Below are 14,879 nucleotides of genomic sequence, written 5' to 3'. Positions count from 1 at the left end.
ATATATTTTTTTATTTTTTTCACGAAGTTCACATTAGTTAGTTACATTTAGAGATCAATAAATTTCAAATTTCAGATGATCATATCACCACATGGAAGCAATCTACTGGGCTGTAGAGCATATACCCACTCCATAGGTATCTTAATGCCCAGTCACAGAATGAAGATGATTTGAATTGAAAGAAATTCCAAAGAAGAAATGACCAGTTATTAACTCTGGCTTTAAAAACATGAATACTATGCTCATGAAATGTATGGCTTTTAGCAAAGTTACTAGCCGGTAAATCTATCAGGAATTATTACTTGCAAAACATACCCTTAAGTAAAGAAATAAATCTGGTATTTAGTTACTGGATCTAAGCCAATTGGATCTAAGCCAATTCAATTTGAGGACATACGACAAAATAATTATTTGAGTTTTAGGACAGGTGTTCTTATCCATTCTTTCTGACAAATGGTAAACCACAAAAATAAACTGTACATTGAATTATAATAAAATATCATTAGCATTAAGGAAGATAACTGACTTTCTTATCTCTAAAGCATATGTCCAAATTATCCAAAAGTATTTTCACATTAGATATAGGTTAAAAACAAGGAGGGACACAACCTGCCTCTTTAATGCCACTTGAAATACTTTGTGATCTGCCTGAACATCAACTCTATTGATCTGGACTTTCAAGGTCATGCAGGAGTCCTAGTTTTATAAGAGTTATGATTCTCTATTGAACTCATGGAACTTAACCTGAAACTAGTTTTTGTCCACAGAGTCAAAGCCTGAGAAATCATTCGAAGCTGCAAATACTTTTTACTCTTTATAATTATAAATGTACACCCTCAACAACTTAGAAAATAAAAAAGAATTTAGATTACCCCCCCCAAAATTTTTATTTTGAACCAACAGAATACAGATATCCAAGGTCCTCCCAGTTACTAATGCTAAACCACAAATTTACTCAGAGCTTCTTGGCAGTAAAATGAAATTAGAAAACAGCCAGTTATATAATTCACATTGCCCATAAGGAGAAAACAGTTTCTCAAGGGTAGCCAAGTGTTTCATGATATTTGGCTGAGAGAAAATTCTCTTGTATTCATTTAATAAAGAATACAATGTGAAAGCACACACAGCAACCTTACAGTAACTGCACTGGTAAGTTCTGTCAACTATGTTGCCTAGAAGCCCTCAATGTGAGCAGAGGATGCGTGGTATGAAGGTAGCAGCATGGGGGTTAAGAGCATGGCTTTGATTCCAGGCTCCATCATTTATCAGTTGTGTGACCTTGAGTAAATTACTTAACTGTCTATGCCTTAGTTTCCTGAGTTATAAAGTATTGTGATTAATAATATCACCTACCTCAAAGAGATGTTATGAGGCTTAAGTGGTGTATTGCCTCTAACATACCTCAAACAGTACCTGACACTTAGTATAAGCATCATCATTACTGCAGTAAAGGCAATATTATTGCAGAGGAAGGGCACTTAAACCAACTAAGGGCCTGAGGGAAATTTTCCTCGAAAGAGTATGCTTGTGCTGGATCTAAATTTTAGTCTACTACTTAACCTCTGTTAGTATAACCTTGGCCAAATTACTTTGTGTATCCTCACCTGCTAAAACAGAGCTGTAATGTCAAATGTCAATGTTAATTTCATAAGCTGATGTTTATGAAATTAAATGAGATAACTGTGGAGGAAAGGCTGTTCCATGACCTAACTGCTGTTTACCCTGTGAGCTGGATCACGGCCAGAACGGAGTTGCTTTCTGTAGCCCCCCCCCCCCCCCCCTTAAAGACTGATCTTCATTCTGACACAAATCAATATCCTTCCTTGCTTCCTGCTATGTGCTGGTTCCTGGAACAGGTAGGTTGTGGTCCTGACCTGGTCAAGCATGTAATTTCCCACATCTGATAGTATTCAGGTACCAATACCTGTGATAATTGCCTCCTTTACCCTGTATAATTATCTGATGCCTGGCAAGTACTGCAGGGATCCATTTTGTCTTGCAGCCTCCCAAGACATTCCATGTATGTAAGCTTCCCTTAAACTCAATTAATTACCAGATAGGAGTGGCCACCCTTTTTCTTTGGTCATTCTCTGCCCTTTGCTTATGGAGGTAGCTTTTCAGTCTTGGGGTTTTTCCCTAGGTCAAATGTAACAGAGCATGGCACGTATAACAAATAAATGCTCCCTCTTGGATCTGGTAGGAAAGTAAATAAATTACTCTTGCATTCAATTTTTTATGTGCTCCCCTTTTCCCGATTAAAGAGTGTACTTAGTTTAGAAGTAGTTGTACATAAATATTCATTCAGATCACAACAAAACTACTTAGAAGGAATGTTAAATGATCAGCATTGGCCTAGCCCAACTCTCGTTTTGTTTTGTTGTTTTTTATCATCATGTAAATGCCTTGGTGTAGTTCTGTCCAATTTTGAGGCACACTGTGTCCATCTGAGAGAGTTGGTAAATACAATACCTTGGTATCAATTAGGCAAAACTGGTCACTCCCTCACCTGTATAACTTTATACATCCTTTCATTTCACTTCATCCAGAATTCTAATATAGCATGCAGTATACTGTTACAGTTACAGTTCATTGAATTTATGAATTGCTTTGTTTAAAAAAGAACTATGGCAATTAGTTACATACTTATGTGTTTATTTCCCTTCCCAAACTGAGAGTTTCCTGAATAACTATGTCATATTTATATACTACTCTCACTGGTGAGATGATCTGGGTAGAATTTGAAATGTGCTGTTATAAGCAAATGAGCCTAATATAAAGTTGAGGGGATTATCTGGGAATTTATGTGAAAATTACAGACTCAGTCTGATTCTCTTCTTTGGTAGATGAGAAAACCAAAGCCTGGAATAGTTAAGTGATTTGCCAGAGGTTATCCAGCTAGACTCTGAAACTCACATCAACCAGTCCAGAGGCCATCTACCATACTGACCTGCTTTTCAGAACCCAGTAATTTGATGTCTCTCTCTATTGCTTCACTAAAGCTGCTATTGTTAGCCATCAAACACTTTTGTGTTACTAAATCCAGTCGCTGCTTTTCAGCCCTTCAAATACTTGACCCATTTACGGTCTCTGACTCTGCTGACACCTTCCTCCATCTTGCAGTGCTCTCCTACCTTGGCTTCAAAGAGGCATTCCCCACCTAGTTCTTTCTCTCTCTGGCCATTAGTCCTCAGATTTCTTTTGGGCTTCTGTTCATCTGCCACTCCTTTTTAAAGTGTTTCCTGGGCTCTAGCCTAGGTCGACTCTTTATTGTTTCTTCTATTTTTTCTCCCTGATTGATCTCGTCTATGCCTAGGGCTTACATTACCAATTGTAAGTTAATGTCTTCCACATCTATTTTATTTTAACTCAACATCGCTCATCACAGACCTGTGTAATTGTACTGCTTTTTGGATATTTTGCTCTGGGTGTGGAGGTTCCCCACACCAAGTCACGGTCACAGTGCAGTAATCTTGGAGGCAGCCTAATTAATTGCGCCCTTCTTTTCCAGATAAAGAAGAATGCAGCTAGAGACTAACTATCATCTTCACTATTGACTGCACTAGTTTCCTATTATAACAAATTATCACAAGCTTGGTGGCTTAAAACACAAATTTATTATCTTACTTTTGGAGATCGGAACACCTAAAATCAAGGCATTGGCAGGGCTACGTTCTTCCTGAGGGAAATTGTTCCCTTGCCTTTTCCAGCTTCTAGATGCTGCCTGCATTCCTTGGCTCCATCTTCAAAGCCAGCAGTACAGATTCTCCAAATCTCTCCTTCTCTCTGATCTCTGCTTCCATCATCCCATCTCCTTTTCTGACTCTCTCCTGCATCCAGCCCAGCCTGATAATCCAAGATAATCTCCTCTTCTCAAGACCCTTAATTGAATCACCGCTGCAAAGTCCCTTTTATCGTGTAAGGTTAACATATTCGCAGGTTCTAGAAGAGTAGTACATGAACATCTTTGGGGGGCCATTATTCTGTATACTGCAACTGGCAAAGTTAGTATTGGATATTACCTGTGGACAGAGAGCTTCCCAATGCCAAACTCTGGAATTAAATAGGTTTACTAACTTTGCAGCCCTGGACCAGGCACCCTCAACCCCACCCCAAGATAAGCAGAAGAGAACATCAGGACAGCTGTGTGAAGGCAGCTTTCTTTAAAGAGAAAAAGAATGGGCTGGGTACACATTCTTTGAAATCCCAGAAAGTCACTACTCCCGGGAGGAGTGAGCTGGGGGCAGGTGCAGCCAGAGGCCACAAATATTACATTAACGGATGTCACTCCCTACGGAAGGAGACCTCGTGAGTGGAGGGCAAGTGATCCCCCAGTAAACTTACCTATATTTGAACTCAACACCATATCCCACAAGTCTAGCCACCCTCCTAGGGCTGCCACCACCAGTCACTTAGCTCAGAAGCCTGTGGACAATGGGAAGACTCACTTTTCTTTCCACCATCTACCCCAGCATCCGTCTTAGAAATCTGGCCTACTCATTTATTCCCCACTCAGGGCTGTCAATCCTACCACCTTAACTGCGCACATCTATCCCTTCCCATTGCCAATGACTTGTTTATGCTCATGACCTCTTACCGGAATGCAGCAATGGCTCACAACTAATCTCCCTGCCTCAAGCCTCGCACTTCCGGTCCACTTTCACTTCGTTACCTTTACTCATGAAGCTTCCCTTGCCTGGAATGATGCCCTTTCCAGTTACTCTCTCCCAACTCCCACACTCTGGTCCCCCAGTTTGCCCAAGCGTCGGTCATAACTGACTCTCCAACATCAGCCGGGATCAGACGCGACCCCGACTCTAAAGTCCGTGCTCTTAATTGCTCTTGCTCGACCGCCTTCCCTTGGGACAAAGCTTCACACAGCACCTCGGCATGCTTTCTTTCAGCCTCACGACTCTCCAGGGCAGGCCGGGTGAGTACTGTTAACCCTGCTTGCAGAGTGGGGCATCTGTCCGTCACCCCGCGCCCGAGTTAACGCGGGCCCCTCAGCCGTCTTCCACATTAAGCTCGCGCTCCGCCCCCTCTGGCTTGACCCCTTTGAGAACCTTCCTGCCCTTCGCAGAAGTAGCCCACGGCTTCCGCGCCCGGCTGGACGGGGCCGCTGCTCTCTCCACCACAGCCGCCCTGTCAATTCGCGGGCGGCGATCAAGCTGGGGACCTTCCCATCCGCAGTGACGTGGTAGGTGACGCCATACAGTGACGTATGGTGACGTAACTTATCCGGAGCCAGGTGCCGGAAGGGCAGCCACACCCTGGGGCCCCTGCTCCGGAGGGCTCGGGTCGGTCCGGTAGGGAAAAAAAAGGCAGTAAAATCCGCCTGAGGCAAACTCCGGCCCTAAACCTTCGCGTCCCGCCGGCCCGCCGCCGACCAGTTGCTAAGTGACGCCAACGCGCCGAAGCGCGTGCGCGGCCACGGCGTTGTGCGTGAGAGCGGACGCGCGCCGCGGCGGCGGCGGCGGCGAGGACGGCGGCGACGGCACCGGCCCAGGGGGCGGTGGCTACGAGGTGGCTGCCGGGCAGGCGGAAGAGGCTTCGGAGCGGGAGGCGAGGTCGCAGGACTTAGTCGGGGTGAGTAGCAGGGGCCTCGCAGGGGAGGTGGGGCCTGGCCGCACCTGCTGCGCGGGCCCGGGGCGCGGGGACGCGCGCCCCCCTGCAGCCGCGCGCGCCGCTCCACGCCCCTCCGCTGCTTTCTCCGCAGACGGGGGCTGACGAGGGTCAGTTCCTGGACGCGGCGCTCTGGGAAGCGGCAGCGGGAGGCCGGCGGAGGCTGTAGTTCTGAAAGGTGTAGTGAGAAGTAGGTGTCTGAGGGCTTCGGGGGGGCTCTGCCGGGCTTCCCAAATGAATCAAATCAGGAGAAGCCCGGGTTCCCGGAGCAGCGTCTCAGCCTGCCTGGGACGAGGCTGCGGGGACGAGAGGCGGCGGAACCGGGGACGCCGGGGTTGGGGTTCGGAAAGTTTGGCACTGCCGGGGCCTTCAGCGCCCCCGCGGTGGCGAGGCCGGGACGGGGAGCCGGTTGTTAAGTACAGAATTGTGAATCAGTGCCTGCGTGCGGCGTCGGACACACCCACGACCCGGGGAAGGCGATCTGTCAGAAGAGATAGGGGGCAGCCAGCCTGTTGCCAAGAGCCTCCAACTTCACATGTATGTGCACGTGTTTAATGCACACCTAAAACTTTGTCTGCTCTGGGCCTTTTATCACATCGTTGCTACAGATTTCGAGGCCAAGGGGCGGATATCCATCTTCAGTCCTTCCTCAGAGACTCAAAACAGCTGTTTCATTTCCCAGAGTGGAGGCACTGTTTTCGTTTTCCATAAACGTACCACAGGCTTGCTATTTACTAGGTAGAAAGGACAGATTCTGTTTAACGTGTGGGCTGGATGGAGAGTGTTGATGGTCTGACAGGCCTGAGTGTAAAGGTGCAGCTCCTCGGTGCGCTGGGCTTCTCGTGGGTACATGTTTGCCGGTTGTGTTAATTACCATACTTGGGAGAAAGAACTGGAGGTAGAGAAGTCAGTCTCTTCTGACTGTTGACTAAGGCAATGCCTAGAACCTGTAGAAAGATAAACTATACTGAAATGTAATCATGACTTGTGCAAGAAAATTACTTCCAAGTTTTCATTCAGCTCTAAAATTCTGCGATTCAGTTTTATAAGTGAGGATCTGTAAAGTATGTTGCCTGAAGTTCTTACATCTGGGAACCAGTAAAAAAAAAAATAACCTTGATCTGTAACATTTAGAGTATTCGAAATTCAATGTCTCTTGCTTTCTGGAGTAAATAGCTTTTTAGAACAGGAATCACGCATGATTTCGCCATGGCTATATCTTCAGTACCTACAAAAGTGCTTGCCACAGAGTAGGCAAGCAATAGATATTTGTTATATATCATGCTGTATAAAGTGTGTATAGCAAGCATTTAGTTCAGCCCTTCAAGTAGGTAATACATGTGCCCCTCTGCCCAGTATTATGTGACATGTGGGAGGAGGCTTGTGGGATTTCAAATGACATAGAAGACCTGGAATTTTTTTCCTTTAAGAGCAAACAGTGGCGAGGGAATTAAAGCATATGTATAAAAATAATTATGAAACCAAATGGGGTATGTGAACTGCTATACTTTAAGTGCACTAGAAATTTAGAAAAGATGAGGCTGGTGGGCCGAGTTAGTGAACACTTTGGAAGAGGTAAGATTTGAGCTGGTCTTTGAAAGAAGTGTAAAATTTGAATTAGAAAAGAGATGAGAAATCAGATATTGAGAAAGTGTGAATTTGGTTGTTCGGGGATATATTGAGGAGACACTTGTTGGATGAGTGGAGCAGAAGGTGTGTGATAGGGGAATACTGGAGAGAAGGTTTAGCAGGTTGGGAAGGGAAATTGTTAAGGCTCAGGCAGGCTTTATGAGCATCCCACTGATAACAAGGTAGAATCCGCTTGCTGGGTTGGATGGGGGTTGTGCTACTCAAGTAGAGTCTTACACTCTGAAGGGATATTATAATTGACCGCATCAAGTTGTTGTGTACTTCTGATTTCCATTACCTGCTCGAATAAATGCCTCACTAATATACATCTATCTTATGTGTTTAGTCAACAGTGCATGTCCCCATTTCAAAAATCTACCTGATGTGCTTGGCCCATTTCATTGGAAATTTACTGGAATGATGTACCCAAAGCAAATTTCCATCCACTCTCACTCTCAGTGACACAGTTTTGCTTGGGATTATCTCTTATGGTGGCCTGTGAGGTTATCAGGTGATCCTATAAAAAACAACAACACAATAATGTTAGCTGGGGAATCAACCAATGAATGCATGGATGGGTGAAACAACAAATCGGTGTTTCATCCTTTCTCTCTCTCCCTCTCTCTCTCTCTCTCTCTCATCAATAAATAAAAATTAAAAAAATATTGACATAAAGATTTTAGCAAATTAAAGATGCTGCTGCTAAATATTGAATCTTTGGTCTTTATAATATCTTCTGTTGTGGTTATGTGAAAATTCTTTTGAATGGTGTGTAAACCTGAAGTTGAATTGTTAACCTAGATGTATAAAGTTGCAACACTAAATGTTGCATTATTTAACAACTCAGCAAATATTTATTGGGTGCTGGCTGTGGCCAAGCAGTGTGTTGGATGCTGGGAAGACAAAGAATAAGACATAGTATACTCTTGAGATACTAAGCATTTGCCTGAAGAGACAAACCACTAACCGTGTTATGTTATGATATGAGTTAATCACTTTTGGAATGAATAAAATGCTGAGGGAGTAGATCACTTTGGCTGGGGGAAAATTAATAGAGTCAGGGAGCGCTTCGAAGAGAAGAGGAACAAAGTTAGCCCTGAAGGTTGAGTAGAACTGTGCCACATGTAAAAGGGAAAACAAGCATTGGGGGCAGAGGGGAGAGCATACGCCAGTTGCCAAAGATTAAAATTGAATAGGGTTTTTGAAAATCTTGAATTGTTTCTTGTAGGCTCATTGTATAACAGGAGTGATGAGACAGGAAAGGTATGGTTGGAGGCCAAATTATGAGGGGGTCTTCCATTCTTTTTTAAATTGAATGTATTGGGGTAACATTGGTTAATAAAATTGAATAGGTTTCATGTGTACAATTCTATAATACATCATCTGTTTATTGTATTGTGTGTTCACCACCCAAAGTGAAGTATCCTTCTATCACTATTTGTCCCCCCTTTACCCTCTTCTACAGGCCCCCACCTCTCTTCCCCCCTGGTAATCACTGTACTGTTTTCCGTGTATATGAGGTGTTTTCTTTTGCTTTAATCCCTTCACCTTTTTCACCCAGTCTCTCAACCTCCTCCCCTCGAACAGCTGTCAGCCTGTTCTCTGTATCTGTGAATCTGTTTTTATTGTGTTTGTTTATTTTGCTTATTAGATTCCACATATAAGTGAAATCATATGGTATTTGTCTTCCTCTGACTGGCTTATTTCACTTAGCATAATGCTCTCCGGGTCCATCCATGCTGTTACAAAAGGTCAGATTTCCTTCTTTTTTTAAGGCCGAGTAGTAATCCATTGTGTAAATGTACCACAGCATTTTTATCCACTCGTCTGACTGATGGACACTTGGGCTTCCAAATCTTGGCTACTGTAAATAATGCTGCAATAAACGTAGGGGTGCACATATTCTTTTACATCAGTGTTTTGGATTTCTTTGAATATATTCCCAGAAGTGGAATTGCTGGGTCATAAGGCAATTCCAGTTTTAATTTTTTGAGAAAACTCCATACTGTTTTCCACAGTGGCTGCACCAACCTGCATTCCCACCAACACTGCGTGAGAATTCCCTTTTCTCCACATCCTCGCCAGCACTTGTTTGTTGATTTATTGATGATAGCCATTCTGACAGGTGTGAGGTGGTGTCTCATTGTGGTTTTAATTTTTATTTCTCTGATGATTAGTGACATTAAGTATCTTTTCATATGTTTCTTGGCCATCTATATGTCCTCTTTGGAGCAGTGTCTATTCAGGTCTTTTGCCCATTTTTAGATTGGATGTTTGTTTGTTGGTGTTGAGTTTTATAAGTTTTTTATAAATTTTGGATATTTATCCCTTATCAGATATATTATTGGTAAATATGTTGTCCCATTCAGTGGGTTGTCTTTTTATTTTGTTGATAATTTCTTTTGCTAAGCAAAAACTTTTTAGTTTGATACAGCCCCATTTGTTTATTTTTTGTTTTGTTTCCCTTGCCAGAGGAGATATATGAGAAAAAATATTGCTATGAGAAATGTCCACGATTTTACTACCTATATTTTCTTCTAGGAATTTTATGGTTTTGAGTCTAACATTTAAGTCTTTAATCCATTTTGAGTTTATTCTTGTATCTGGTGTAAGAATGTGGTCTAGTTTCATTTTTTTGCATGTGTCTATTTTCCCAGCAGTATTTATTGAATAGACTATCTTTATCCAATTATATGTTCTTGCCTTCTTTGTCAAATATTAATTGACCATAAAGGTGTGAGTTTATTTCTGGACTCTCTTTTCTTTTCAGTTGATCTTTATGTGTGTTTTCTTGCCAGTACCATGCTGTTTTGATTATTAGGGCCTTGTAGTATAGTTTGGTATCTGGTAGAGTGATTCCTTCAACTTTGTTCTTCTTTCTCAAGATTGCTGTGGCTATTTGGGGTCTTTCGTGGTTCCATATACGTTTTGGAATATTTGTTCTAATTTGTGAAACATTCCATTGGTATCTTGATAGTAATTGTGTTGAATCTATAGATTGTTTTGGGTAGTATGGGCATGTGAATGACGTTAATTCTTTTTATCCTTGAGCACAGTATATGTGTCCACTTATTTGTATCTTCTTCAGTTTCTTTGTTCAGTGTCTTATAATTTTCTGAGTACAGGTGTTTTACATCCCTGGTTAAATTTATTCCTAGATATTTTCTTTTCTTTTGATTCAATTGTAAATGGGATTGTTTTTTAATTTCCCTTTGTGATAGTTCATTATTGGTGTATAGGGATGCAACTGGTTTCTGTGTATTTATTTTGTGTTCTGCTACTTTACTGAAGTCACGTATCAGTTCTACTAATTTTTTTGTGTGGAATCTTTAGGGTTCTGTATATATAGTGTCATGTCTACTGCAAATAGTGACAGTTTTACTTCTTTCCAATTTGGATGCCTTTTATTTCTTCGTCTTGTCTGATTGCTGTGGCTAGGACTTCCAGTACTATGTTGAGTAAGAGTGGTGAGAGTGGACATCCCTGTCTTGTTCCTGATCTTAAGGGAAATGCTTGTAGTTTTTGCCCATTGAGTATGATGTTGGGTGTGGGTTTGTCATATATGGCCTTTATTATGTTGAGGTATGTTCCTTTTATTTCCACTTTGCTGAGAATTTTTATCATAAATGCGTGCTGGATTTTATCAAATCCTTTTTCTACATCTATTAATATGATCATGTGATTTTTATCCTTCATTTTTTGTTTATGTGATGTATCACATTTATTGGTATGCAGATATTGTACCAACCTTGCATCTCATTTCATTCTAAAAAGCCTAGACTTTGCCCTTCCACCTCCACTCCCATGTTGGCAGTGGAGCTCCTTGGAGGTAGAATAATCGGGTCAGAAAGTTAACTGGAAGTTCATTCGCAGGTTCCATTAGAATGGAGGGGCTGGGAGACCAATTAGGATGTAGGTGAGAGATGCTGGTAGCCTGAATAGGGACCGTGAGAGTTCATGAATTGTAAAGAAATTTTAGATATTACAATCTCAGGATGTTATGACTAGCTAGAAGTGAGAGTGAGAAGTCAAAGAAGACTTGTGTAGCTTGAGTACCTGGCAATTATGATGACATTAAATTAGAAAACACAGGAGAAGGAACAGACTTGCAGTGCAGAGAAGAAATGATGGCATGTTAATTTTAAGGTCCCTGTTTGGAGTTTAGAGAGATCCACTGCATAATTGGAAATACTACCCCAGATACAGTTTAGGAATAATTATAATATAAGTGAGATCCTCCGAGGCTGTGGAAATAGTACCACTAAGAGTTAGTACAGTGGTTAATGCTGTGGACTTTGGAGTCTGGAAAACCCAAGGTCAAATCTCTGTTATGCCACTTATTTGGTTGGACTGGGTGACCTTGGGCAAGTTACTTAACATCTCTAAGCCTAAATTTCTTTCAAAATTCGGGGCTAATAATACTTCAAAGAATTGTAGGAGATTAAGTAAGATAGCACATGCACAACGCCTAGCTTATAAATGTGTAATAAGTGACAGCTGTTGCTAGTAGTAGTGATAGTTACAGTTGTAGAGAAGAGTGAGAACTGCAAAAAACAAGGACTGGAACTTTTGGAGACCAACATGTAGATCAAACAGATTGGTTCTTAAACTTGAGCATGTATTAGAAATACCTAGAGGCCTTGGTAAAACATGGATTTCTGGGCCCCACCCTGATAGTTTCTGATTCAGTAGGTCTGTGTGGGGCTCAAGAATTTATATTTTGAACAAGTTCTCTGGTGATGATGATGCTATTTCCAGGACCACACTTTGAGAACTACTGACTTAGTGTGAATGGAAGAAGAAAAACTAGCATAGAGACTAACAAAGTGGCTGGGGTTGATGAGAATCAGTGAGAGTTTCGAGAAGGGTAAGGCAGTAACAGCCTGCGGACTCTCCAGATCCAGCAGCCTGCTTTCCAAGGCCACATACCTCATCTCATTCTTACTTCTCTCTTCTCCAGAATTTGGCATAATGCTTGGCACAAAGCACTGTGTGAATGAACCTTTGAAGCTTCTTTTTTTCTTTTTTAACTTTTTAAAAAATTCTCACTTGAGCATATTATTTTTCACTGCTTTTCAGAGAGAGTGGAAGAGAGAGAGAGAGAGAAATATCAGTGTGAGAGAGACATATCAGTTGGTTGCCTCCTGTATGCTCCCTGGCCGGGCCCGGGGATCGAGCCTGCAACTGATGTATGTGCCCTTGACCGGAATTGAACCTAGATCCTTCAGTCCACGGGCCAACACTCTGAGCACTGAGAAACCGCTAGGGCTTGAAGCTTCTTAATACCGTTCTAGTGCATGATTGCATGTACTTCAGACGATTTCATTCATCCTCATATCTCTGCTGAGTCAAAGAGAAGGTACCATTTCTAATTTTACACACGTGTGTGCGCGGTAACTACAGAAAATTTCTTTCAGATAGCTGATGCATAGATAAGTGCTTTGAGTTTGTGTTAGATGCCCTGCCCCACTCTTTTTAATGTCAGAGTCCAGTTTGCAAAATAATAGTCACAGGAAGTGTCAAGATTACAGTCTTTTTAAAAAAAATGCATTTTAGAAAGAGAGAGAAACATTGATTTGTTGTTCCACTTATTTATACATTCATTGGTTGACTCTTGTATGTGCCCTGACCAAGGATGAAACCCACAACCTTGGCACATGGGGATGATGCTCCAACCAACTGAGCTACCTGGCCAGGGACTATAATCTGTGTCTTGTATTAAGCACTTTGCAGGTTTATAGGTAAGGAAATAATGTACTCCCTGTACCTGGGAAGTTTACAATAGGATGGGCAAAATGGGCCTAAAGGAAAGGAACAGGAGGAGATATAGTCACAGAAATGTGGATGGAGAGGAACCTGCATATAAGTACCTATTCCTTGTTTGCCGATATACTTTGGATCTTACATGTCTCGTATACTGAGGACTTTGGCATGGAGCACAAATGTTAGTCCTAATCTCTGATAGGGAGCTATAAAGAAGTTTACTATATAGGAAATCAAACAATAGTTGTGCAAAGATAATCATACTGTAAAGAGATTTTAGGAGTTAAATTTAGCAACTCACTGTGCTTCCTGTTTGTCTTGGCCTCTTGCTCCCTTGCATTCTTTCTGCTAACACTCATTAAGTATTTACTATGTGCCAGAAGCTGTGAACAGTGCTGGGCATAGAGAAATGATTGTTGCTCTGGGCATCTAGCATTAGCTTTGGTTAGGGGGTATGATACTGTCTACATGAGTGTACATACACATTGTTAGGGGGAAGACCTGATGCCTGAATTTTATAATCTCAAGAATATATTGATATGAGCAGACATCAAAGACTTGAAGTTAAATTCAGCCTTATGTATGCAAGGAGCCATGAAAAAATAGAGATAAACAAAATTTTTTAAGCCAGCAAAGAATATATAATTTGGGCCCTAGCTGGTTTTGCTCAGTGGTTAGAGCGTTGCCTGTGTTCGATTCCAGTCAAGGGCATGTACCTCGGTTGCAGGCTCGATCCCCAGCCCGGGACCGGGAGCGTGAGGGAGGCAACCAATTGATGCGTCTCTCTCATCTATGTTTGTCTCTCCCTCTCTCTCCCCCTCCCCATTCTCTCTGAAAAGCAATGGAAAACATATCCTCAGGTGAGGATTACCAAAAAAAAAAAAGAGTATGTTATTTGGTAGAGTAGTAAAAAACATATTTATAATATTATATAGACTATGATAAGTGCTATGTAAATATTGATCACAGGTTAGGTTCTCCAGTGCTTTGTTGAGTGCCTGAGTGTTCAATTTTGATTTCAACCGAAAAGCTGCTATAATGTTCCAGAAATTAAACATGTCATAAATCCACATTAATCTCCTAGACAGTCTTTTGCATCTTTATATTATACAAAAAATAAAAATCCTGGCAGTCTGTGCCCTTATTTTCTTGGTTGGGGAAATGTACTTAAAGGTTGTTAACATGTAGCTACTGTTTATTGATTAACTGCATTATGCTAGGCCTTTTCTATATGTCATTTAATCCTTATAATAACAGCCTTGTAAATTGGATATTACCCCCTTTTGCTAATAAGGCAACTGAGATTCCGAATGGGGAGAACAGTTCCTGCAGTTTGTGGCCAGTGAGATGGGACAGGGCTCCAGTCCCAGGCTTGGATTCCAGAGCCAGTGCTCTTCACGTTCACTCCTGGTGTCAGCATGGGAACTTAGCATGCAAATGTTCCGAGGAAGAACTCTAGTCTTGTTTCCACTGACTTGGGAAAGTTATTGGAGGAAGTCAGAATTTTATAAGATGGATCAAAGACAATTTGATAACATTGTTAGGGATTTGGGGAAATGGGGGAGGACATTAAAACGCCCCGATGCTGATTATCCCGTGAAGACAAGCTATACTTGATAAGAGATTTTGCATAAATGTTCAGATTTCCCACTTCTCTATGTATAGGTGCAAAGTATTCTAGAGGAGGAACTGTATTTTTCCAAGCTAATGACATTTAAAGTAAATTCAGAACTATTTAAAAAATTTTTATTGAATTTATTGGGGTGACACTGATTCATAAAATTATACGGATTTCAGGTGTACAGTTCCACAGCACATCATTTGTACACTGTATTGTGTGTTCACCATCGTCGCTTATCCCCCCCGTA

General features: G+C 41.8%; 1 protein-coding gene across 3 annotated transcripts in view; it reads left to right on the top strand.

Annotated features, from left to right (window-relative positions):
* The first annotated feature begins 5,443 nt into the window (after positions 1-5,443).
* The window catches only part of BTBD9 (BTB domain containing 9), a 406,451-nt gene continuing 397,015 nt past the window's right edge, over positions 5,444-14,879 (top strand). The window contains exon 1 of one of the 3 annotated variants that reach the window (XM_081139671.1): positions 5,444-5,583. Coding sequence is in view for 1 of the 3 variants with exons in the window: in XM_081139673.1 (XP_080995799.1) it covers position 5,809 (1 nt within the window). In the remaining 2 variants the exon portion in view is untranslated. Of the gene's footprint in view, positions 5,584-5,709; positions 5,810-14,879 lie in introns of those variants that run through there. The other 2 variants (XM_081139672.1, XM_081139673.1) reach the window with 2 other exon arrangements.

Source organism: Miniopterus schreibersii (genome assembly GCF_964146895.1).
Source record: "Miniopterus schreibersii genome assembly, chromosome: 6".
NCBI lineage: Eukaryota > Metazoa > Chordata > Mammalia > Chiroptera > Miniopteridae > Miniopterus > Miniopterus schreibersii.
Note: the sequence above shows the minus strand (reverse complement) of the source record. Positions and strands in the feature narration are given on the sequence as shown.